This window comes from Notolepis coatsorum, assembly GCF_963971535.1.
Source record: "Notolepis coatsorum genome assembly, chromosome: 14".
Classification (NCBI taxonomy): domain Eukaryota; kingdom Metazoa; phylum Chordata; class Actinopteri; order Aulopiformes; family Paralepididae; genus Notolepis; species Notolepis coatsorum.
The window spans coordinates 79,126,145-79,152,376 of NC_140178.1; the positions used below are offsets into that span (position 1 = coordinate 79,126,145).

At 44.6% G+C, this 26,232-nt stretch overlaps 1 protein-coding gene across 2 annotated transcripts; it reads left to right on the forward strand.

Moving 5' to 3' along the window:
- The first annotated feature begins 3,887 nt into the window (after positions 1-3,887).
- Positions 3,888-19,488, forward strand: LOC311239807 (somatostatin receptor type 5-like). Of its 2 annotated transcripts, none has more exons than XM_084328256.1 (4): positions 3,888-4,294; positions 6,501-7,261; positions 10,250-10,678; positions 16,920-19,488. In XM_084328256.1, the coding sequence occupies exons 2-4, from the start codon at positions 6,554-6,556 to the stop codon at positions 17,007-17,009; spliced, it is 1,227 nt and encodes a 408-aa protein (XP_084184382.1). In that variant the 5' UTR covers positions 3,888-4,294; positions 6,501-6,553; the 3' UTR covers positions 17,010-19,488. The 2 variants fall into 2 exon arrangements, with proteins under 2 accessions (XP_084184382.1, XP_084184381.1); XM_084328255.1 differs by having other exon boundaries at positions 6,511-7,261.
- Positions 19,489-26,232: the final 6,744 nt, after the last annotated feature.

The window sequence follows — 26,232 nt, forward strand, 5'->3', positions numbered from 1 at the left end:
GTCTGTCACAGAGTTAAAATGTTTTCACTATCAATATATTAAATTAGCCATTGTTTTTGTTGCCGGCCCCCCATACAATGGCTTGAAAGAAAATTGGCCCTCGGCCAAACTTAATTGCCTACCCCTGCTCTAGCTATATAAGATATACCCTAGCTATATAAGATATACACTAGTAGATATATAAGATATACCCTAGATATATAAGATATACACTAGCTAATAGCTATATAAAATATACCCTAGATATATAAGATCTCTAGCTGGGGTCATCAGTTGTCATGCATGATGATTGTGTTGGTATAAATACTTGATCTGCACATGCACTGACGGAAGTGCTTTAAGCACCGCTTCTGGTCAGTCAGGAAGGATGAAATAAAACTGTGATCCAAAAAAGAAAACTTTGGGTGCATATACCGTATGGTCTTTAACCCTTTCACTACCACACTACAAAGGGTTAACACTTTCACTACCACACTACAGAAGATTAACCTTTCACTACCACACTACAGAAGGCTAACCTACCAGCTGTAGTGTGGTAGTGAAAGGTTAGCCTTCTGTAGTGTGGTAGTAAAAGCATTAACCCTTTGTAGTGTGGTAGTGATAGGGTTAATAGTTTGACCTGTACACCTGTTTTTTTGGGACATGCATTGCTATTCCTTGCACTATTTGGGCAACTTTACACAATTCCTATGAGTCTATGGAAGACGTCTGTAAGTTTTTTTTTTCCAAAAAATTCATTGTTTTATATTTCTAATGAAGTACTCAAAAGCATAATTTTTCAGCCTCAGGATTTCAGGCTGTTATTGGATGGGCTCCGCCCATAAGCGCTTTCAGTGACAGTCACCCACACAGCGTGATACATACGAGAGAGAGCGAGAGAGAGAACGAGCAAGCAAGAGAGAGAGAGAGAGAGAGAGAGAGAGAGAGAGAGAGAGGGGAGAGATGCGTCCCAGACACACACGCAGTCAAGTTTGTGTGTAAATGCTCCGACGAGGGAGAGAGAGAGGACAGATGCGTCCCCGACACACACGCAGTCAAGTTTGTGTGTAAATTCTCCGACGAGGGAGAGAGATGGCACACACACATTTACACACACTTCTGCATGGTCCCGCCGGTCCATCTCTCTCTCTCCCTCTCTCTCGCTCGCTCGTTCTCTGCCTCTGTCAAAACCCGTTTGAGGAAGTGTCGGGTTACACTATGCGCTACAACCATAGAGGGGGCGTTACTGCAAATCAGTACCTTATTCACGTCAGCAATACGTCAAATCAGAACAGCTTAGTTGAGTGAGGGAAGATCTTGTGAACTCGAGACTAGACTGATGAGTCAATATGATAATTAACGACACAGACCACATTGATATAGGATACAATGCTAAACACTGGAAAAGGCCATTTATAATGCATGGGACCTTTATAATTCGAAATAATAAACTAACCCTTACAGCCATAGATTAATGTAAACCCCTAGTTAATCTGTCACATACTGTCAGTAGGCTATAGCAAAGATTCAGACTTTTTAGATGTATTGAGAATTAATGAATTTGAATATATCCTCCAGTGATGTAATCAGAAGACACTGAATGTTTGTGTCGTGTTGATGAAAAAACTGCGATAGGAATTGTCGTATATTTGTCATGTACATCATTTCTGTGAGTTGTAATAACGCAACACAGAGATTCAGGCCCAGTCCACACGATCACGGGTATTTTTGACACCGTTTATTTTTTTTATTATTCAAAAATATTAAACTCTGTCTACACGACTGGTTTAAACCCTGCACAGAGTGACGTCATATACATGTAGTACAATGCCAAAGCAGTAGGTGGCGATGTAGTTCAAACATGAAGGCCATTTCAACCAATCAGAAGAGGGTTTAGCGTTAATACCGGAAACTGAACTGAAGTGTGGAACACAAACATCCCTCCTTGCTCACAGCCAAACAATTCTACAGTTTGCAGCTAGAACAACGTGCAATAAACAAAAAAGGATACATTCACTGTGTGTTGTGTGTTCTGCCTCATTTGTTGATGAAACAAAACCAACATCAACACAATTTACCCCCAAGAGCGGAGTTTAGTCTCACAAAAAGGTCGCCGATTTTGGTTAGCTTACATGCTAACGTAATAATGTAGTAACGTTAGGGCTAGTAGAATGAATGGATGAAAACGTTATTTAACACATTGCAGAATGGGTACAATACAATACGGCTCAATACAAACAATTGTTAAGGGGATGCAGACTGTTGTAGTTTGGACTTGGTTCCTTATAACAATAATTTGACAACACGTAAGCTTAGTTTAGCCGCAGCTACAGGTTTACTCTGGTCAGGTCAGGAATGCGACAACAGACATCATCAGTCGATCACAACACTCTTCAACACAGACGATACGTTTCGAACAAAAGTTTGTTACAATCATTTTCATATAACGCTACTTGGGACCGCTCTGCTGTAAACACTGGAAATAACCTCGGTTACTATGCCCACATAACTTCACCCTGGACTCCGGTTTTCAAAAACTGCGGCACATACAATCACGGTTACATAAAACCCAGCGTTCATGTGGACAGGGCCTCAGTGTCCTCTGACATGACATTACTGGAGGACATATTCAAACTCAAACTAAATTAATGCTTGCAAAACCTTTGTCCGAGCTTTGGTATATATGGGAGATTATGCGCAAAATAAACCAGCATTGTTTTTTTTGCTGTGAAGTGCTCCTGGAACATGCCATGTGAAAAAAAAAATTAGACATTCGTTTTCTAAGCAGATATATACTCTGAATTTTTTTTTTGCAGAACCACTGCTGCCTGGGTGCAGTGATTTCATCACCTCAAAAAAAACGGAAAAAGAAGGGGGAAAAAGATAATAAAAAAAAATACAAATGAAAAAATGGAAATGTCAAAAAATAAATAAAGATTTCTCCACGTGGTAAATACACAGGTCACAACATGTTTACAGGACAGTTTTGGAGTTGTATTTGGAGTGTATTTTGTGACTTTTGGGAACTAGGCTACACTGGCACACCTACTTTCAGTGAATGACGCTAAGCTAGGCTAACTGTGTATCTGCTTGTCTAACTCCAGGGTAGATGGCAATAAGCTAATTTCCCAAAAAGTTGGCGTATTCCTTTAAGCACAGTTTTTTTACCACCAGGGAGCAATAGAGCGTCTATGTAGTCATATGTGCCGGCTGGTAGTCTTATCGCATATAGCCTGGAAGCTATTGGCTGTAAAACCTGATCCATTGTGTTGAAACTATTCACTTTTCCAATTCTAACACCACAGCCGTATCTCCTCCTCCCTCACTGAACTCATTGCCACTGCCCAGTGCTGGAAAGTATTTTTACTCTCAAGTACTGTACTTACAAAATAATGTGCTTTCAAATGTTAAGCATGCCAACTTTAAGAGGTCATAATCAGAGCTGCACATAACTGGACCACATACCACTTCAACATAACCTTTAGAGGTCAATGGATTGACACTCCCAAGCCCAAGCATTGGAACGTTATTGACTGTGTATACTTGTAGGCCTATAGCCTACTTTTACTTATGTAGAATTTTTAATGGGGGGGGGGGGGCTTTCACTTTTACAAGATTATTCTATTTGGGTATTTGTAATTAGGGGGAAGCACTCTTTAAAGGAAAAGCCCCCTTAAATAAGTCACCCATGTAAATAAAATTAAAATAAAAAAAAACGTCTGTTTCTATTATCATTGATGTACCATGGACATATTTATCAACCTTTACTTTAAGGATATTATCTACATATTCAATGAGAGAGGCGGAGGGTGTGTTTTCCTGTACCGCTTAGTTCCTCAAGCGTGGTGACGTGACGTGTTCCAGACATAAATACTCGTGGCCCCGTGTCCCTGACACGACCAGCCATCTGTACCGGACCCCTCCACAGCCTCAGAAGGAATTTCCTTCTGTTAAACGACGGAACCCACTTTGTTGTTTTAGTTTTTGTTGTTGTTGAGATATCATTTAGATATCGTTTCCTAACCGATACCAGTCCCGTCGTTCAACTGTGAATATCAGGCGAGATGACAGCAAAAACATGCCTCAAGATGTATACCTAAGTGTGAAGTAGTGTTTCTTGGAATTTAAATAAGGGATCGATCGCAAGGGGTGAGAAAGTGGATTTTGACATGAGAGAAAGTGTGACTGCCATTGCTGCCACTTTTGGAGCCGCGAAAACAAAGACATAAAGAAATGATGTCCAACCATTCTGGGAGACGCGCACCGGTCCGTGCCAGTACCATGGATAGCGAATGAAGCGCACTGGGGCGCACGGGTAAGTTGAATGATCACGAATGCATGTTCTCTGGCTTTGAAGGTGTACTGCTAAATATATATATTTACAAATACATGATGATAATAATAATAATAATAATAATAACAATACAAAAACAATTAAATATAAACCCGCGCCGTTTAAAATAAACGGCTCTATAAGACGAGGCAAAAAAAAGTATACTTATCTGTGTATTACCTTCTTTGTGAAGTTTCTTTTACAGTTATCTTAAGAGCATGATCAGAATATGGGTCGTTAATGTGGTTCTGCAAGCTAAATCCAGACAGTCCATCTAAAATTACTTTGATAACCAGAAGGAGGCCATTTCCACCTACATTGTCGGGAGCGCTTTGAGTGTCTAGAAAGGCGCTGTATAAATGTAATGATCATTCATTCATTCATTCATTCATTCATTCATTCATTCATTCATTCATAGTTTTCCGCTTCTTTGTCAGACGAAAAAACTGGGACAAAATTCTTAATTTTTCACATCAAGTCATGTAATGCTGATGTGATTTCACGCAACACAATGCTCGACCTATTTCCCCTATTTACAACAGGGGTAAATATACTTGGGGCAGCATCAATGAATGTGTGATGCTTTGTCGTTTTTCATTGCACTGGCATTTCGAATGAATGCGCCAGAAAATATTCGGAAGACCCCCCCCCCCCCCCAATGAATAATCTTGCGCATTTCAACGCCGGGCTGCCTAATTGCGGTGGATTGAAATGTCAAGCCCATACATTAGGACATGGGCATCGCGAGTGTTTGTACTCCCAACACAAGGCAAGCCCATACATTCGGACTTGGGCATCGCGAGTGTTTATACTCCCAACACAAGGCTATACGGGCTGCACGTCATTCCTGTGTTTTTGGAGCGCGGTTCAACGAATCTTCACGTCAAACACTTATTTGCGCAACAGGTTGTCACAGGCACAGGCACATCCAACAACTGATAAGGTCATATACCGCACCAGGTGTGTCACACTCACATATGCGTGGGTCTAGTGGCAACACATTATATTCACTCTATACTCATTGGACCGCATGGCAAAAGCCTGTTGCAGGGATAAACACTTTTATTTAGTTATGACATGTATATATATATATATATATATATATATATATATATATATATATATATATATATATATATATATATATATATATATATATATATATATATATATATATATATATATATATATATATATATATATATATATATATATATCTAGGTCGTCCTCGGACGGGCCCTCAATCGGTGCTTCCAGTCATCCCGATCCTCCATGCATCTAGCTCGCCGGTGCTTTCTGTTCCCGCATCTCTCCTGAGTACGTCCACGTAGGTTAACGTGGGACGTCCTCGTGATCGATGCCCGTGTGTTGGTTCCCACAGCACAAGTTTGCTGGTTGGCATCTCATGGTGTCTCTGGCAGTGTCCTGCCAGCCTCATTCTCCTGACTGCCACTTTATCGCTCACCTTTAGCACCCCCCCATATATATATATATATTCTTTCCATGAGGGTGTGTAGGAGATAAACGAAATAAAAATAATTTAAACACTATGATGTAGTATCTAACTACAAAGGGAACAACATCTGTTTGCCTGTGTGCGTATGTGCGTCCCCGTGTCAAGTGTGAAGTCGATCGGATGACCCCCCCCCCCCCCCCCCCATATTATCAAGAACGCTGCAAGCAGCTTCTTCCAGGATGTAACTGCAGGTGGTTGTTTCTCCCATTGTCACTCATAGACTACTGTACCACCGGCAGCATTAGAGAATGAAGCTTGTTCTAATGTGCGCTTTCCCATTTAGAAACATGACAGGTTGGCTGTATGCCCAGATGATTCAATGGAAATGATCTCTAGTACTTAGTAAATATGGGCATCTTGCCTAGGAACCCTGTGTGTGCTGGTGGTGGTAAGGGCAACGAGAGCAACAGTTTGGCACAGCAGAAATACCATACAATAATATAAAACATTATAGACCTCAGCATAACTCATTATTTAAATGTCAAAAACGATTGTAATGATTTTCTAACGCCTGCATGCATTGCAGATGTAATTGCAATACCACCAGGGCCTGTAAGGAAACTAAAGATCACTTATGATTTACACGAGTCTCCCTGTATGGAACAAAGCTGCTTTCAAAGAATGTTAAGTGTTCCATTTTGTATTTATGTCTCTTGTCTTTTCCTGTTTGAGCTCTTTCCAGCTGTAAACCAATAGGATTGCCTGCCGACTCCCACCTCTCCAAGATGAACGACTACAACTGGTCCTCGGCGCGCGGGGGCCCCAACGTGTCATCTTTCACGCTGCCGTCCGCCTTCTCCGCGAACAACATCTCCACCAACATGTCCAACAGGGCCATCAGGGCCATGCCCTTCATCGGCAACGGCACGGTGGTCACCGCCCTCATCTACCTCACCGTCTTCATGGTGGGCCTTCTGGGCAACACGCTGGTCATCTATGTGGTGGTGCGCTACGCCAAGATGAAGACGGTCACCAATATGTACATCCTCAACTTAGCCTTGGCCGATGAACTCTACATCCTGGGGATCCCCTTCCTGGGCACCCAGAGCGTGCTCTCCTATTGGCCGTACGGGGAGTTCCTGTGCAAGGTGTGCATGACGGCCGACGCCATGAGCCAGTTCACCTCCACCTTCGGCCTGACGGTGATGTGCATCGACCGCTACCTGGCCGTGGTGCACCCGATGCGGAGTGCCAAGTGGCGCCGGCCGCAGGTGGCCAAGGTGATCAATGGCATGGTGTGGCTGGTGTCCTTCCTGGTGGTGCTGCCGGTCAGCGTCTTCTCGGACCTGCAGGACACATTCGACTCCTGCAACATCAGCTTCCCCGAACCCCAGGACCTCTGGTCCAGCATCTTCATCCTCTACACGGCCATCCTGGGGTTCTTCGCTCCCCTCCTCGTCATCTGCTTCTGCTACCTGCTCATCGTCATCAAGGTAACTGCTTGTTGTTGAGTGATGTTTCATCGGTGCCAGGTCCCCCTGTGTTTCCCTTTCTGCTGTCCCCCCTCACCCTAGCCCAGTGGTTCCCAAATCTTTTCAGTCAGGCCCCCCTTTGGTAATTGGAAATCCCCCCCCCTCCATCCTGCACGCATTTAGCTAGATGGAAAAGCAGTTTCACTGTATTATTGAGAGGCAGCTAATGCTAGCTATGTAGCCACTTAGCTACACAGCAAATGAGACCTAGGTGTAGGAAACATCGTCCTGCTTCTTTTACTCTGCCATGTTCCACATTTAGTATAAGTTACTACAAACCACAGGCACCAATTTCAGATAGCACTGGCAGGTATCATGCTAATTAGTTTGAGTGAAGTAAATCAGGCTATAAACCTGTACTAGTGTCTAAGGAGTGACAAGGGCCGCTAGTCGGGGTTTGGTCCTGGATCAGACAGAGAGCTTTTTAGCAGCTGGGGGCGGCTTTTTGTGTTGTTAATGTGTTGTAACTTGTAAGTGAAAGCAGGGCAATGTGGATAATGCTGCTGGAGGTGATGATTTAGGGAGATGCAGAGAAAGGCGTCACTAGAAGCACTTAGGCTACATGACCTGTGCATGTGTCCTACAAAAACCTCCCTCACAAAAAAACGTCCACGTATGACTGAGTGAGTGAGTGAGGGACCACAGTTTGCCATGCAGCCCACAGCACAATGAGGAAAAAAAGGAAGAAACCTAAGAAAGTCAATTCAATGAGAGAGTGTTGAGGTGGACAACTGATGATTGGTAAAATAATACAAGGAAAAAATTATTGACAGATGTAATGGGTAAGCAGAGGCAACAGGGCATCAACAATGCCCATGCAAGGAAACTATAAAAGAAGGAAGGGTCAACACGTCACTGTGTAGCACATGCAGGGGTGTAGCTCCAGATTCTGGGCCCCATGAAAGAATGTATTTGTAGGCCCCCAGTGAATGCGAGCGCGCGAGAGATTTTTTTTTTGCCATTTTTTTATTAATGAAAACGCATAATATGGTTTTTACCTATACATTCGGATCAGCAGTTCAGCACCTGCACTGTTGGTGGGTGATCCTAGTAAAGGATGTCGCATTGCGTTCATCTTCAATGAATGGACCAATGCAATAGTCTACCAAAGCCCCCCCCCTCTCTCTATATATCTCACACACACACACACACACACACACACACACACACACACACACACACACACACACACACACACACACACACACACACACACTTCAGAAACAAACATAGTATCAATGAGAGCATCAATAATACACCTGAGTGATGTCTAGTAAAAAAAAAAAAAAAAAAAAAAAAAAAAAAAAATTTGGGCCCCCCTCAGTGCTGGGCCCTTGGAATCATCCTAAGCTACCCCCCCCCAGCTACGCCCCTGAGCACATGGATGCACATTGGTGCCAAGTATGGAAATGTTTACTATCGTTATTATTAAGAGTTGTACCCTTCCTGCTGACTTGTCATACAGAACTTGTAAGTCACTTTGGATAGAGGAGTCAGCTAAATGACTAAATGTAAAATATAAAATGTAAATGACCGTTTATTACAGTTTCTTACGATTGCTTTGAGTCATTTTGCACATCAGAGTTTCAATGTGCAAAACTCAACACAGAATGCTATACTGCTAATTTTGGGTTCAAAATGCAATATAGCATGCAAAATAAAATTACCTGTGTCAAATCAGAGAATAGTATATGCAAAAGCTTATCACAGCACCAGAACATTAGATATTTCAAACAATTAAGTGAACAACTGAACCAAATTAGATTATATTTCATGCTAAAGTTTATAACAATGTACTTTATATAATAGTGTCAGAACAGTGGATATGTTCATCGTTGAAGTTTAACTATTGGTGCACCTTTCAAATACAACGGTCATTATCAAATAATGCAGTCAAAAACCAAATACTTGTTACCAAAATAGACTATGCAATGGTCATTTCCTCATAACCCCTGCGATAGACTCCAGTATAGCTTGTGTTTTTATGAAAGACAAACAAAATATTTGATTACAGTATTTGAAGTTGAATCATTACAGTAAAGAAAAATACATACAGTAATGCTCTTTATTGTACAGTAAAAACAAAAACAGTTACAGTAAACAAACTATTGTAAAGTACAGTAAAAAGGGTTACTTGGTGCTTTTTCAATGTTCACCCAATTGTCGTGAGGCTGATTGACTGGTTATTTTCGAAGACTCCGTTATCAGCTATTACACTAACACAGAATGCTATACTGCTCACTTTGGGTTCAAAATATAATATAGCATGCAAAATAAAAATACCAGTGTCAAATCAGAGAATAGAATATACAAAAGAATCACAGCACCAGAACAGTGGATATGTTCATCGTTGAAGTTTACTTATTGGTGCATTTTCAAATACAACGGCCATTATCAAATACAGTATGTGGTCAAACACAAAATGCTTGTTACCAAAAGAGACTATGCAATGGTAATTTCCTCATACAGTAACCCCTGTGATAGACTGCAGTATAGCGCTTGTGTTTTTATGAAAGACAAACAAAAGAATATTTGATTATTTGAAGTTTAATCGTTACAGTAAAGAATACATAGGAGTAAAGCTCTGTATTGTACAGTAAAAACAAAACCAGTTACAGTAAACAAACTATTGTAAAGTACTGTAAAAAAAGAAAAATTAGGCTACAGTAATAGTCATTTAAACAGGTTGTTAACGCGGATGTCAGAATCATCTGCAATTTGTTGCATTGTTAACTAGCTAACGTTTGATATATTGGTTGATATTTTCTTAAAAAGTTGAATATGTAATATATGTATTTATTTCTGATACACTATGTGTACCTTTTTTCCTGTGATTGATTAGTACTGTACACACATCAAGCGAGATCATCCTGTTTATCTATATGTATCTTGACTTTTCTTCACCCCCCCCCCCCCCCCCCCCCCCCGCATGGCGTCTGTGTTTTGTAGGTGAGGTCGGCGGGGGCGAAGGCGGGCCTGACCAAGCGGCGCAAGTCGGAGCGCAAGGTGACACGCATGGTGGTGATCATTGTCCTGGTGTTCGTCCTCTGCTGGCTGCCGTTCTTCCTCACCAACATCGTCAACCTCATGTACATCATCCCGGAGACGAGTGCCACCGCGGCCATCTACTTCTTCCTGGTGATCCTCACCTACGTCAACTCTTGCGCCAACCCGCTCCTCTACGGCTTCCTCTCCGAGAACTTCAGGCAGAGCTTCCGCAAGGTGCTCTGCATCCACAGGGCCAACGGCATCGGCACGGCGGACACCGAGGAGGTGAGGCTGTCAGTGTCGGCGCACGGCAAGGAGGCGGCGGCGAAGCGCGACCCGCTGTTCTCCCCCAGGAGCCATGTGCAGAACGGACACGTACAGAGCGGCCAGGTATTGTTGAAACATACACTAAGACATGTGCTGTAGGACATGTACTAGAAATTATACTTGTACTACTACTTGTTTTGAATATTTCTTAAAGGGTAAATGGTGCATTAAACCTCCATATTACCAGACGGCTGCTATACCTCCCGAGCCACTGTCACCCCATTTTAAATGAAACAAATTCTATCTTTAGAGGATAACTTCGCTGTTTTGGACCTTAGACCCTATTTGCGGTCTCGCTACCGTGTAAACATTTTCGGATTTCACAGGAGAGTATAATGAGACTGGTAAGAAATACACCCTGAACTTCCCGTCACACATTTATCGTTGTTTTTGCAAAGGATTTTTCAATTTCCCATTGTCTGCTATTGTAGCCCAGTGAGAGCCTTTTGGGAAATTGTAGCTAACTCAATACTGGACCGATGAGGGATGAGTGAAATGATGGTCTCTTTGAGTCAGGTACATGGTAGACAGATAGGGTCTAAGGGGGGGGGGGGGGTCCAAAATAGTGAAGTTATCCTTTTAGACGTTGTTTTTCTTTATATTATTCTATATTATTCTTGTTCTCTTGTGTGAGCAAGCACCAAGCTAAATTCTTTGTATGAATAAATATACTGTATACGGCGAATAAAACTGATTCTGATTCTGAAAAGAGAAGTTGAAATGATGCATGCTCAAAAAGGCATTCACTACTTTCCCTTGATATTGTACATTAAAAACCTCAGCAGTTGAGCTCTAGGGAGCTGACAATTCCTCATCCTGATAGGCCAATCATTTAGGTTCAGAAAACCGCATCTCGGCGGTGACATGATGTCTGTGCCTTGTAGTGTCAAGTGCTGGTTATCTATCTAGGTCGTCCTTGGACGGGCCCTCCATCGGTGCTTCCAGTCATCCCAATTCTCCATGCATCCGGCTAGCTTGCCAATACTTCCTGCCCCTGCATCTTTTTTGAGTATGTCCACATATGTTCGTGTGGGACATCCTCGTGATTGATGCTTGTGTGTTGGCTCCCACAACACAAGTTTGCTGGCTGGCAGCTTTTGGTGTCTCTGGCAGTGATTGATGTTAAGTACTACATGCATCATTCTAGTGTAGCACCCATCTAGTGGGCTTCAGGGTCCCGCATTCACTGCCATATAGAAGAACAGACTCTACTGTTGCATAGAAGAAGCTGAGTTTGATTTGTCAGGGCAGGTTGGAGTTCCACACACTGGTCATGCCATTCAGGGCTCTCCACGCAAGTGCCTTCCTCACTTTAAGGTCTTGCTCGGACGAGTTGACCCACGAGCCCAGGTATTTGAAATCACTGACTTCCTTTAGAGCAGTGCCTCCTGCTGTTGCTAGAGGTGGATGATCCGGGAGGATGTTATAAGTTATGACCTCGGTTTTCTTGGCATTTAGCCTAAGGCCAACATTGGCGCACTCCGTCTCCACTCACAGGAGTTCCTGTGCTTGCTCTACGTGGTCAGAGAGCAGGCTGATGTCGTCCACGTAGTCCAGGTCTGTTAGGACTATGGCAGGGTGTCGTCTCAATCTCCTAGGGGTTATTGTGAGACCAAGTTCCTGCTCCTGTCCACTGATGGCCTTCCTGAGTGCATAGTCTAGGAATAGACGAAGAGGAAGGGGGCAAGGGTGTCCCCTTGCATCACCCCAGCCAGGATGTCAAACTCTTCACTGTTGCCATCTGGGGTTACCACCTTGGCCCTTGTACCTGTGTGCATGGTCGCCATGGCCCGGAGTAGATTGGGAGGGACTCCGTAGGCATTGAGTATCTTCATCATCACGCCTCTGTGTATCGAGTCAAATGTCTTTTTGAAATCGATGAAGCACAGTACCACTGTCAGGTTGTTCTTCTTCACCTCTTCAATGATTCTCCTCATGGTCAAGATCTGGGCCACAGTGGTCCTCTTCTCTCTGAAACTATTTTGGTTCTCCCTGAGGTGGGGGTCAATGGCGCTCTGTATCAGGTTCAGTATCATGCGATTGTACATCTTTGCAATGATACGTCAGACTTATGCCACGGTAATTGTCTGGCTTTGAGAGAGCTCCGGACATAGGCACTGGGATGATGTTAGAGAGAGACCACATATCAGGCTGGTTGTTTGTCATCAGGGCGTGGTTTCAGAACTCCAGGATGATGTTGTCAAGGTCACAGTTCTTACAGACCTCTGGGGGAATGCCGTCCGGCCCGCGTGTAGTCTTTTACCAACGGAGTTGCAGTTCCGCGTTCGGGTTCCGCGATCTGATTGGCCACTGACGTTTCTCTCTGCGGCAATCGCGTTACGCCTATTTCTGCCTCTAACAGCCTGCTAGCTAGCTAACACCTAGTTCTATCACTGGTTAAGCTTGGCGACTCTTTCGAAGTTGGTTAAGGTTAGAGTTTGGAATCAGGGCTGGTGGTCTATCGCCCTGCTCTAAGACAAACTCTAACCTTAACCAACTTCGAAAGAGTCGCCAAGCTTAACCAGTGATAGAACTAGGCGTCACGCGATTGGCGCTGAGAGAAACGTCAGTGGCCAATCAGATGGCGGAAAACTGCAACTCCGTTGGTAAAAGACTACACACGTCCGGCCCAGCACTTTTTCCCTGCTTCAGTGTGGATTTCACAAGCTCCCTGGCTGTGAAGGGACCATCGTCAATAGTGAGATTTGTGAGGACGGCAGGTATCATCTCCTCAGCTTCTTCCACTGTCAAGTGTGTTCCCAGGAGATTTCGGAAGTGAGTGAACCAGGAGGTCACCCTCTCCTCTGGGCTGTGGCCCACCACCTGTCCCTGCTTCAACCTTTTCCTCCCACTCATCTCATTGATGACCCTCCATGCCTCCCCGTACTGCTGTTCACCTTGCGCTGCCTCCACTCTCTGCACCTTCTCCATCAGCTCCTCCCCCCTTATCTTATCATAGGTATCGAACAGAAGCTGTTTGGCCTTGTTCAGTACCTTGCTATTCTCTGCAGTCTGCTTGTGTCCATAGCCTCGGCATGCCTCCTCCACTCCATCACGCGCCACCATGACCTCCGGATGCTTGGACCTCCGAGAGACCATTCCTCTCCACCACACATCCTGGCCGCCTCTTCATTCGCAGCAATGAACCACCTGTATTTGGTATTAGGCTCCTCCTCCTCACCCAGCAGCTGAAAGTGATTCCTCACTTCCACTGCGTACCTGGTTTGAAGGCCAGGGTTTACTGACAGCGCCTTCCAGTCATACCGGATCTTCAGGCTTGGTTTGGGGACCCTGAGGCTCAGTCGCACCCTCATGGAGACCACTCGATGATCAGAGCCCACAGAGTTGAACGTGCCATTGCGGTTTGTGGAGTCAGGGTGTGTGAAAGGTGTGTCCTCTGGTCCAAGCCTTGCCTTGAAGTCAGCCAGGATTGTTAGGAATTTGTGAGCCGGGATATCATAGACCGCTGCTGCAAGGTCCTCATAGAACTTCTCCACCTCCTCAGCTTGTGCCACATTGGTGGGTGAGTACATGACTATGACAGTTGTAACTGGGTTGCCATCAAAGTCAGCAATAAGGATCCTGTTGGTGTGATAGCGTACCCTACTGAGAGCCTTATGTGCCCAAGAACTCAGCAATAGCCCCACGCCACCAGTGGCAGCTTGTGCCTCGTTTCCCCACACTGATGAGGTGATGAACCAGCATCTCTCCACTCTCTGATACACTATCCCATCCTCAGCATGCACTCTTCTATGTTCCTGGATTCCCAGGATCTCCACTCGCCTTTCCTCTGCACAGTGTGCCAGCTCCTCCAACCTTGCTTCTTCTCTCACTGTGTTTGCGTTGAAGGTTCCCATGGTGAATGGTCTCCGACAATGCAGGGGTGCATTGGACCGCGTGCTGTGATCGGAAAGAACCCTCCCTTCCGGGTTTGGGGTCCTATCGTCATACTGTCCTCCGGGGAGAGGACCAGCACCTAGGGCTGGGCAATAAAACGATAATGATAATTATCGCGATATATTTAAATAATCGATATCGATCGATAATAAAAAGAATATCAAAAAAGAATATTTTTTTGTTTGTCCAAATGACAATACTGACCAAATTGAGATTTATTTTTCTCTTGTCCATTTATTTTGTTTGCTTTCTAATTTAGAATACAGTTTGAAACCATCTGTACACAGTAGGCTATGTGTGCTAGCAGAGCTAGTCTCCAGTCGTGAGTCACGGTGCACATGTGCGGTGGTTTGTCCACCAAAAAAGTGCCAAAAGATAGAAAAGAAACTAGCAGAGCCAGAACTATTCAACTCCCCTGGAGTCACAGCCAGCAGAGAAGCCTGTTTACTGTCGCTTTCAAACCAGCTGCAGCCTGAGAACTGGAGTGTGAGGGGCTGTAACACTAAAGATGGCGGCAACGACAAAGAATTGCTGCAAAATAAACATACATCTGTTAATAAAAATAATAATGAATCTTTTTTTTTTATACTTATAACAATATCAATAATTATCGATATCGAGTGATATGATAACATTATCAGATTGTTATCGTGATATCATTTTTGGCCATATCGCCCAGCCCTACCAGCACCACCATCTGCTGCTTGGTTTCTGCCGACTCCCGCCACTGGAAGTATAGGTTTAGGAATGACTTTGTTCTCCATATTTTAGGCTGTGGGGGCACAACTCCTCGCAGTCCTACTCTGGCCGTTTTAGGCATGAGCTCTTATCCGCCCCTCGCTCTGATGCCTCCAGGTGGTAGACGGCTCGGAGCCAGGTGCGAGTAGCACCCATGGTTTTTGTCCTTCTCCTAGATGGGTTGCCTTGCATGGCTATGAGCCCAATCTGCCCATGTTATTTGCCCATAGCTGGGACAGTGGTTGGCAGGCGCCAGGGCGTGTCCACACACCGGTGGGCCTACGCGCCTTGCCTCTGGGGCCCACTGTTGCTCTGAGATCCCCTACAGTTTGGCCTGGGACCGCAAGGTACCCAGTGGACATGTGTGGCCACGAGGAGGCACTGTAGGAGTCTTGACTGTATAGTGGCCTTGTAGCTACCGACCGAAGGAGGCTTACACACTCTGCTCCTCCTTTCGTCCCATGCGAGGAGGGCTAGCCCACTGTGAACATTATATTGGAAGAGTAGAGCATCACATAAGAACACTCTGGTCATCAAGTGAAGGACGAACAGAAGATCAACATAAAAAATTCTGCACTCTGTTAAACTTGCTCCCACTATGTCCAACTGTGGCCATGCACTGTGTGTATAAAAAGAGCTGGCTCCTTCGGCTCCCAAGCCGCTCTTCATATTTTTTGTTGCTTAAATTAATTTATTACCAAAAAGATGTGTAAAATTAATAGCTAATGTAAAATAAATGATATCAAATTGTTATCATTTATATAGCTTTATTTACATACTCAAGATGAAGCAGAGTGCTAAAAAAAATAGTGTCATAGCCTTTTGCAAAAACTGGCTCAGAGCTCTGGGTTGTAGGTCTAGGACTGTGGTTGTGGTGGTCTACTCTACACTGTACTGGATGATGCTGTAGAAGAAATTGCAGCAGCAGCAACAACAGTCGCAGTAGATACACTCACTGGCACCTTCATTAATAGCAGGTTTACATGCTTGTCTTTTATTTTTCAATTGCTAATTGTACTGCTTTTCCTGCTGTCACTCATTTCCTCACCTTTCCAGCGTGTTGTCTCTGTCTGTCACGCTAGTGCAAGTCTCTCTCTCTCTCTCTCTCTCTCTCTCTCTCTCTCTCTCTCTCTCTCTCTCTCTCTCTCTCTCTCTCTCTCTCTCTCTCTCTCTCTCTCTCTCTCTCTCTCTCTCTCTCTCTCTCTCTCTCCGTGTTCTCTCTCTATCATCTCCCTCCCACCTCCTGTTCATGTGCACTGCACAGTACAAGATACAAGATACAAGAGTTTTATTTGTCACGGCATACAGGTATACAGTGAAATGCGGGGGGTCTTGCCCGCAACGATGTGCATAATACAATAGTAATAATATATAATAAGAATCTGTGTGTGTGTGTCTGTAACCCCCCCCCCCCCCCCCCCCCTTCTGCTCAGCGTGGACACACAGACGCCAACACACATATTATGGACCAATCACATGCGGCTAAAAAAAATTTAAAATAAAAAACACACAAAAAAACTGATCAGCCGGCTACCGTGGTTCACTTGAAAGAGCCGGCTCAGAGAGAGCAGGCTGAGCTGCCCCTCCCCCCTCCTGCTGAAGATACCAATGTTGTCTTCTGCCAGGATCTCTATCACTGATGCCTCTGTCGTTGTGTTGTTCTCAACAGAGCGTCCAGCAGGTGGAGGCTTGTGGGGACGTCAAGACGGGCCTCCTCTTGCCTCTGGAGGTGCCAGTGATCGTCCAGTCAACACTATGAGGGACCCTGGCCGTCACCTCACAAGAAGTGACACCGGGATCTCCGATGAGATCATGAGTTGCAGAACTTGTCTCAGCCACCTCCTTCTCCTCCCCTTATTGGACACGTCAGGGGAAATCTACACGGGGGGGGGGGGGGAGCAGAGGAGGAGGCGGAGTGACGTGCAGAGATAATTTATATCCCCTTCAGTTGCTCTTTCTTTGTCAAAAAACAAAAACAAAAAAAATAAGCATGCATTTATTATAGTGCTGTTTGACTTCAGCACGAAAACAGAATTCAGTCAGTCATCACTGGGATTTCAAATGTAGAGGTTGTTGACAGCGCTTTACAGTATAGCTACTGCAAGGCTGGACAAACATGAATGCATGGGTTCTTTTATCCTCAAATTATTTGTTATGTAAATGGTGTGGCTGTCTATATCTATCTATAGTCGGTTTTAATATGGAGTGTTTCAAACATGACTTGGCGTATGATTGAAAAGCACTACGACTCTGTGCTACTGACGAGTTGGATTGACGAGTTGGATCTGGAGCAACCAAACCTGGCTAGCTAACATCTGGCCCTTGTCAACATATTGGCACCAGGCAGGGAAAGAGACACCTGTTGACGTGTTGGATCTGGAGCAACCAAACCTGGCTAGCTAACATCTGGCCCTTGTCAACATATTGGCACCAGGCAGGGAAAGAGACACCTGTTGACGTGTTGGATCTGGAGCAACCAAACCTGGCTAGCTAACATCTGGCCCTTGTCAACATATTGGCACCAGACAGGGACGGAGACACTTGTATCCCATACATGAAGCAGGTGATTTGGCTTGCATGGGGAATACTATGAAATGTAAAAAATGTAATGTTCGTTTTGAAAACGGGGCTGTACATTCCATGAAGTATTCTTATGAACATAATAATTCCATTGAATATTAAATGTTAAATGATCAACATTGTTCCCCATGCTCACACTGTGTTAACAAAATACTATCCAATGTTATTTGAATGTGCCTTCATGAAATTATGTTGTTTTACGTACCTTGTGATGATATCTACATTTCAGTTTAGGAATCTCTACAATGAGAAGACTGCTTATTTGAACTGGATTAGTTTGAATGGGGGAGATACTGTAATGTAATTTCTGTGTGCTATCCATATAGTTCCAGTAGACCATTCACATTGGATAAAGGAACTCTGTCATTTAATTCAAATTGCACTACTGCCATTATCCTGTATGTAAAATGTCATGATTTACTCTGCCTACAACCAAAGAGGTCATTTGGACTGGATTGCTATCATCAGATGACCTTGAGTTTGTTGAAAAAGTATGCTCCAGATTTTTAAATGTATATATGTATTTGTAAAAAAGAAAGAAAAAAAGATTAAAGACATGGCAGATGTGCATTTAATTAAAATGATCAATGTAGTCAATAATTACAATTAAAAGACCCCCCCCCCCCCCCCATGTAGAATAGGGCTTATGTCCAATGGTGGCTACTATCACTAAAGTCGACCAATTTGATAGGTAGGACTAGGGCACTTTTGGGGGTTTCTGGTCGAAACAAAACAGTAGAAAGTTCACAGTTGATATATAAACAGAGAATGGTTTAGGTTCCAGTTACTTTTGGAAGCTTTGTTATGAGAGCAGGAGGAACAAAACAAGTTTGACGCTAGCCATCGCATCAGGACTTCACAAGCCTGTTTGAACGGTGCTGATTCCGGTGAATGACTGTATGTGGGAGGAGCTCTCATACAAGAACACAGGCCAATCAACAAGAGGGGGCGGGTTGCAAATATCAGAAAGATGTAAGGAAAGGAGGATATTCTCATATACAGACCCACCCCCCACCCCTCTCTTGTTAAAAACAACAAACAATGAAACATGACATGGTTGTAATCTATCAGCATGTTGAGGCAACTTGGATTATTGTTTATTTGTTTGTTTCAGATGAATGACCTATTGCATGATGAAATGCTATCTTGTCATTTGCCACCATATCAAAATGTCATGTTTCAATTGCTTAAACATATTAACAGATTAATAGAGAAACAGAAACATAAAACGTATATAATTCATATTTTAATTTTTTAAGATTTTTTTTTGAGCATTTATCGCTTTTTCCTGGTCAGACATGACCGACAGATGCAGTGAGGGTGAAACGGGAGAGAGAGCAGGGGAAGACATTCGGCAAATAACGGCGGGTCCGGGAATCGAACTCGGGTCGGCCGATCCGCGACGCAGCGCGGTACATGGTGTGCTACTGGAGCGCCCCTATAATTCATATTCTTGATCCAGACTTTTTATTTTTTATTATTATTTTAAAAACAAAAGATGGATGGAGCGCTGGCGCAATGTAATTAAGTTAGGCTTTAGAACTCAAACCAAGCTTATTTATTGAGAATAAGCTTTGAAGAGCTGCACACAATGTAATATAAATTGCGTACCTATATGTTCTGTATATGGTTATGAATTAAAATTAAGACACAATTCATCACTTTGGTCTAGGTGTGAAATTTCTCTATTACACTACACACTATTCTCTGGTATTGAATGAAGGAGAGGGCAAGAACAGGAGCGGAGGGCCACCACAGCCCATACCACCGCCATTGTGAACAATTCAAATAAATACACTTTAGCCCAATATCTCCTCAAAACACAAATAAACATTGTCCTAATATTAATCATTTTCTGTTTTATTATCATTCATATTGTAATATTTCAATGTAATTACTTGGGAAACTTAATATATTTTTTAATAACTAGAAAATTACAAAAGTACAAGTTGTCACAAGTTCCTTCATTGCCTTTTTGTTGTTGTTGAATCAACAAAAGCAAGCAAGCTTATTTCCCCCCTTTTTTACAGTGGTGCTTTCGTTGTCTGTCTCTGTCTCTCTTTGTTTCCTGTCCTCTTCTGTCCCTTTCTCGTGTCCCCTTATCCCTGGGTAAGGCTAAGAGAATAATAAAAGACTCTAGCCACCCAAACAACTGCCTCTTTGAACTGCTGCGGTCAGGCAAGCGATACTGGAGTCTCATGGCAAGCACAGACTCAGAAGGAGCTTCTATCCCCAGGCCATCAGGATGCGGCACGGTGGTGTAGTGGTTAACACTGTTGCCTCACAGCAAGAAGGTCCAGGGTTCGATTCCCGCTTGGGGACCAGGTTTCCATGATGCCAGTTACCCAGGTGGGGTATCTCCCGGGCCTTTCTTTGTGGAGTTTGCATGTTCTCCCCGTGTTCGCAAGGGTCCCCCCCCCCCCCCCCCGATAAGAGAAACCCAATGGAAATACATGCAAAAAAACAACAGAGCATGTAAAATAGAAGTAAAAATAGAGGTCATGCTGTTCAGTATAGACATATGTACAATGTTCGATGCAGAATAGAAGTAACTGAGTTACCATACAATATACTATGCAATGTACTAATATACAATACGGCTCACTTTTCCCACTTCAATGACAGAGCTGCTGTTTAATAATATTGTCGCGTTGTGGAAAGCAGGATGAGAGAGCGTAGATTTTATGCTATACTATTTTATTTCATACATAGTCTCTAACAGTAACAGTAAGAAGCATTTTGGATAAAAGTATTCTGTACTTCTGTATGACAATAATGTATGCCTTTCAAATGTTAAATGATAAATGATTAAATGATACACACTGAAATCTACGCTCTCTCACGGCGTGTCACGTGGCCGTCGCGGCCAATCAGGCGAACCCGGAAACCGAAATCCGACTAAATCCGTTGCGGAAGTGATACACGCCGACGGGATGGGTTAAGCGCAGAGGAGTATCGCATCGGCGATCCTACAGACAATGCATGCGTGTGTGTTCCGGTGTGTGTGTGCCGCTAACATTGAGTGTCGTTGCATGCCAATTAAAGACCTCTGCGACAGGTCCTGCATTATTATTATTATTATGCTCAATGACAATAACACTATGTAACAAACCATCAAATACACTCACAGCACACACATCCACACGTACACACTCACTTTAATTAAATAAACAACTCACTGTAGCACCCACTTTAGACACTTTAACACACATTATATTTATTGCTAAAGAGATTTGCATAACAACTCATACCTCATTGCACCTTACCACCACAAGGTGGCACCACAAGCTAAGTTGTACCTCATCCCATTTCTGCATTGTACTGTATATTGTATTGTAACTCAGTTACCTTTTCTCTACTCTGCATTGTATATGTATATATGTATATTGAAAATTTTTGTTTTGTTTACACTTGTTTACGTACTTGACTTTCTATTTCATGCTTATATTATACTTATTTTATACTTATCTATTTTATCTAGCACACTCTCAGGAGCAAAACAGAAAGAAGCATTTCATATTAAATTATTCTGTATTTCTGTATGACAACTAATAAAGAAACTTGAACTTGAAACTTGAACTTGAAAGGCCCGGGAGATAGGCTACCCACCTAGGTACCTGGGTCCCCAAGCGGGAATTGCACCCAGGACCTTCTTGCTGTGAGGAGACAGTGTTAACCACTACAGGGTGTAGTGCTAATCAGGTACAAAGTTGTAATACAAATAGTCATAGTCATACTGGCCAGCAGTGTAACTAGTAAGAGTAGGTAAGGGATATGTACAGATAAATATAGTATCTATATGCAAGGATTATGTACAGGTATGTACAGACAGGTGGATATACGTATATTTAAATGTATATATATATACGGTATATAGAGAATTATTGTACATGCTATCATACATAGTTATATGGGTAAAGGTGTATAAGTTAGGTATATAGTAGATTATAATGAACTAGCACAAATGGCCAAACGCACACTATTCTCACATTTCCAGACCTATCTCCACACTGTGTTATATAGCATTGTGGCAGTGCACACACACACACACACACACACACACACACACACACACACACACACACGCACGCACGCACGCACGCACGCACGCACGCACACACACACACACACACACACACACACAGCCTTGCTTTGTGGAGACAAATGTACTACAGGCGTGTGCTGTCAACGCGGAGAGAGAGGGAGAGGGGGGAGGCTGTTGCACAATATCTTTCTCTTTCTGCTCTCAGAAGCGGGCTCAAGTAAATTTTTTGAAATATTGTCATAGCCTATGCTTGTGTCTTTTTTAACTAGCTGCTCTACATCATGCTCAATGGAGGGGCAATGAATGTAAATGTTGGGGTTTGTACCTGCAACCCCTTTATTTTTTCTCATAACCGACGTCACGATTTGGTCAGTAACCCGGATGCGTGGCCATTCGAGAGATACTGGGATTTAAACATCAGAATGGATTGCACGCTGAATGTTTAATTTAAGTTGCCTTTTTAGGATTTTAGGGTGTCTAAAGTTTAAACCACAGAAAAGTTCAGGAAAGCGCGTGGAAGAGGGGGGCTAAGTGGCGCAGTGGGCAAGGCGCTCGCCACTAATGCAGGATATGCTGGGTTCGAGCCCAGCTCTCGGCATTGCTACCGGCTGGCTGGTCGTTCATACTAACACAATTGTGCAGTGTTAGAGGGTGGGAAAGCTGGTGGGTGGGGAATGGGGATTGGACGTTGTGGACAGCGACTCCTACAGGTCGGTTGGTGCGCCTGTACAGCAGAATCAGGAAGTATCGGGGGCAGCGTGAGCCTCCCACGCATTACTCCTCGCCACTGAGTGATCGTGTTGTACAGGTGAAAAGATGCGACAGCTGCCTCCTCGTGTACCGGAGGGGACATGTGATGCAAGGCTTGGTCCTCACTGCAGCCGACCAGTGGGAGGCATGGTCTAGCAACGTTCGAGACAGGGGAGGGGAGAATTGAAGGGAGAATTGGCGAGGCGAAATTGGGATGGGAGAAAAATAGAAAAATAAGGAGAAAAAGTGGATAGAAAAAAAGGAAAGCGCGTGGAAGCTGCTAGAACCTACAGGGAAGGACTTAGTCGGTATGAAAGGGCGCGGTATTCTGATTAACTCAGACTAATAGGTGGTGAAAATCTGTACGAGCTGGCTCATCTTGGAGTTACGACCCGACAATTATGCCTTCTATTGCCTATCCCAACATAGTGAACTACCTCGTCTTTTCACCATGCCCATACACAGATGAAGACCTTATATCTTACAAAGGTTTGGATGCCTATTGCCTACAACCAGATGGTGTGTGAATGAGTGAGCGAGGCACAGTATCAGCTCATCGATGACATGTCACATGTGTATTGTGAAAGCCAAGGTAGGTGATTCAATAACATTACTAGATCAACTGATCTTTACATTTGACTTTTTTTCCCCTAATAGTCGTCTAGTACACAATTTTGGATCGAAATGCTGATTGGTACTTTGGTAGTTCGTTCAGACTGGAGAGAGGAGAGGAGAGGGGGTGTTCGCCTTTTTGCACTCTTTTCCCTGATTTGTAATAGATTTTGGCAATCTGAAGTACTCCAAATGCTTTTCCCGGTCCAACCAATTAGTACAGCCAAAAACACGGCAATAATAGACAATTTTGAGCAACAATGACCAGGAACAGTTGCTAGTTTGGTTGTGTTGGATACGTTCAGTATCTCCCAAATGGCCGACCTCCGGTTTGATGACGCACCGTGAAAACACTCTATAGTGTAATGTTTGGCTAAGAGAGAGGGAGAGGATGAGGGAATGCAGGCTCAGCCCCTCCCATGCCCCACACCAGTCAGCTCACAGCGGAGCGGAGTGCAGCACACAGACAGAAGCGGTGAGAGAGAGAGAGATAGAGAGATAGAGAGAGAGAGAGAAAGAGAGAGAGAGAAAGCATATAGGCTACGTTGGAGGGTACACGTGAACAATTATTTAAAATGATGTGTGAGCTTGCACAGAAAACAAACAGTTGCATGTGACCGAAAAAACATAATCTCCCTGGGGCATGAGCATCACAGAAAACATTAGGCTGACCCGCCCAGAACGAGTGACAGACAGACAGACGTGACCAAAAACATAATCTTTATGGCACTGTGGAAATAAAGATAAGAGGAAGGGAAAACTACTTATTTTTCAGTTCAGCAAAAGCCTGCTGGGAACTATGCACTTTAACCAATGTATGTTTTAAGAGTTATTTTTAATAATAGTATGTTTATTTATTTGTATTGTAACGACCCTGGGTTTGAGGTGATTGGTCAGCCGAGCTGTCACTCTGCGCTCTACCAACCTGGGGCTCAGGTGACACTGTTGGTCGCGCGAGGCCGGTGTTGGTAGAGGGGTGGGGGCAAGGGCTAAGGGTATAAGAGGGTGGTACACCTGAGAGTGCGCTCTCTTGGGGTATGGGAATGCAAGCAGAGATGATGCACAGAGTCTTTGTACCTGAGACCCATGCCTGAGACATTGAATAAAGAGATAAGTGTCGGTGAGTCGTCAATAGCGAATACGCTACATTGGTGTCAGAAGAAAACAAAAATGAGAAAAGAAGAGTTCGATGGAAGAGTGCGTTTCCGTCGAGCGTTAGCTTAGAGTAGCTTAGCTTAGCTTCAGTTAGCGGTTAGCATTAGCGCGGCGGCATGGATTTCTGCGGCGGGGCGAAAGTGAGGAGAGATAAAGGAGAGGACAGAGAAGAAGAAGGAACGTGCAGGTGGTCAGAAGACATGGACAATGAATTAAGAGAAAAGATTATCCAATTATCCACCAGCCAAGGCAAGAGTGTTCCACCGACGCTTTGCGGGGTTCCGCTTCCCGCCGGTCAGGGGTCAAAGGTGACCCGGGATGTAAACAAACATGGCGGCGCCCATGGCACGATGGCGGGCTCGACAGTGAAGACACCGAAAGACCCGCAGAGCCACTGAGGGGGTTGGCCAAACACATTGGGGGCCTGAGCCGGCGGGCGTGCGGACATGTGCCCTAGGTGTACGGAGCTATGGTTGAATGGAACTCTCTGCCGTGTCCTCCCTCTTCACCAGGACACAGCAGCGTGTCCTCTCTCTTCACCAGGACACAGCAGAGTGTCCTCTCTCTTCACCAGGACACAGCAGAGTGTCCTCTCTCTTCACCAGGACACAGCAGCGTGTCCTCTCTCTTCACCAGGACACAGCAGAGTGTCCTCTCTCTTCACCAGGACACAGCAGAGTGTCCTCTCTCTTCACCAAGACACAGCAGAGTGTCCTCTCTCTTCACCAAGACACAGCAGAGTGTCCTCTCTCTTCACCAAGACACAGCAGAGTGTCCTCCCTCTTCACCAGGACACAGCAGAGTGTCCTCTCTCTTCACCAGGACACAGCAGAGTGTCCTCCCTCTTCACCAGGACACAGCAGAGTGTCCTCCCTCTTCACCAGGACACAGCAGAGTGTCCTCCCTCTTCACCAGGACACAGCAGAGTGTCCTCTCTCTTCACCAAGACACAGCAGAGTGTCCTCCCTCTTCACCAGGACACAGCAGAGTGTCCTCTCTCTTCACCAGGACACAGCAGAGTGTCCTCTCTCTTCACCAGGACACAGCAGAGTGTCCTCCCTCTTCACCAGGACACAGCAGAGTGTCCTCTCTCTTCACCAGGACACAGCAGAGTGTCCTCCCTCTTCACCAAGACACAGCAGAGTGTCCTCTCTCTTCACCAGGACACAGCAGAGTGTCCTCTCTCTTCACCAGGACACAGCAGAGTGTCCTCCCTCTTCACCAAGACACAGCAGTGTCCTCTCTCTTCACCAGGACACAGCAGCGTGTCCTCTCTCTTCACCAAGACACAACAGAGTGTCCTCTCTCTTCACCAGGACACAGCAGAGTGTCCTCTCTCTTCACCAGGACACAGCAGAGTGTCCTCTCTCTTCACCAGGACACAGCAGAGTGTCCTCCCTCTTCACCAGGACACAGCAGAGTGTCCTCTCTCTTCACCAGGACACAGCAGAGTGTCCTCTCTCTTCACCAGGACACAGCAGAGTGTCCTCCCTCTTCACCAAGACACAGCAGAGTGTCCTCTCTCTTCACCAAGACACAGCAGAGTGTCCTCTCTCTTCACCAGGACACAGCAGAGTGTCCTCTCTCTTCACCAGGACACAGCAGAGTGTCCTCTCTCTTCACCAGGACACAGCAGAGTGTCCTCTCTCTTCACCAGGACACAGCAGAGTGTCCTCTCTCTTCACCAGGACACAGCAGAGTGTCCTCTCTCTTCACCAAGACACAGCAGAGTGTCCTCCCTCTTCACCAGGACACAGCAGAGTGTCCTCTCTCTTCACCAGGACACAGCAGAGTGTCCTCTCTCTTCACCAAGACACAGCAGAGTGTCCTCCCTCTTCAC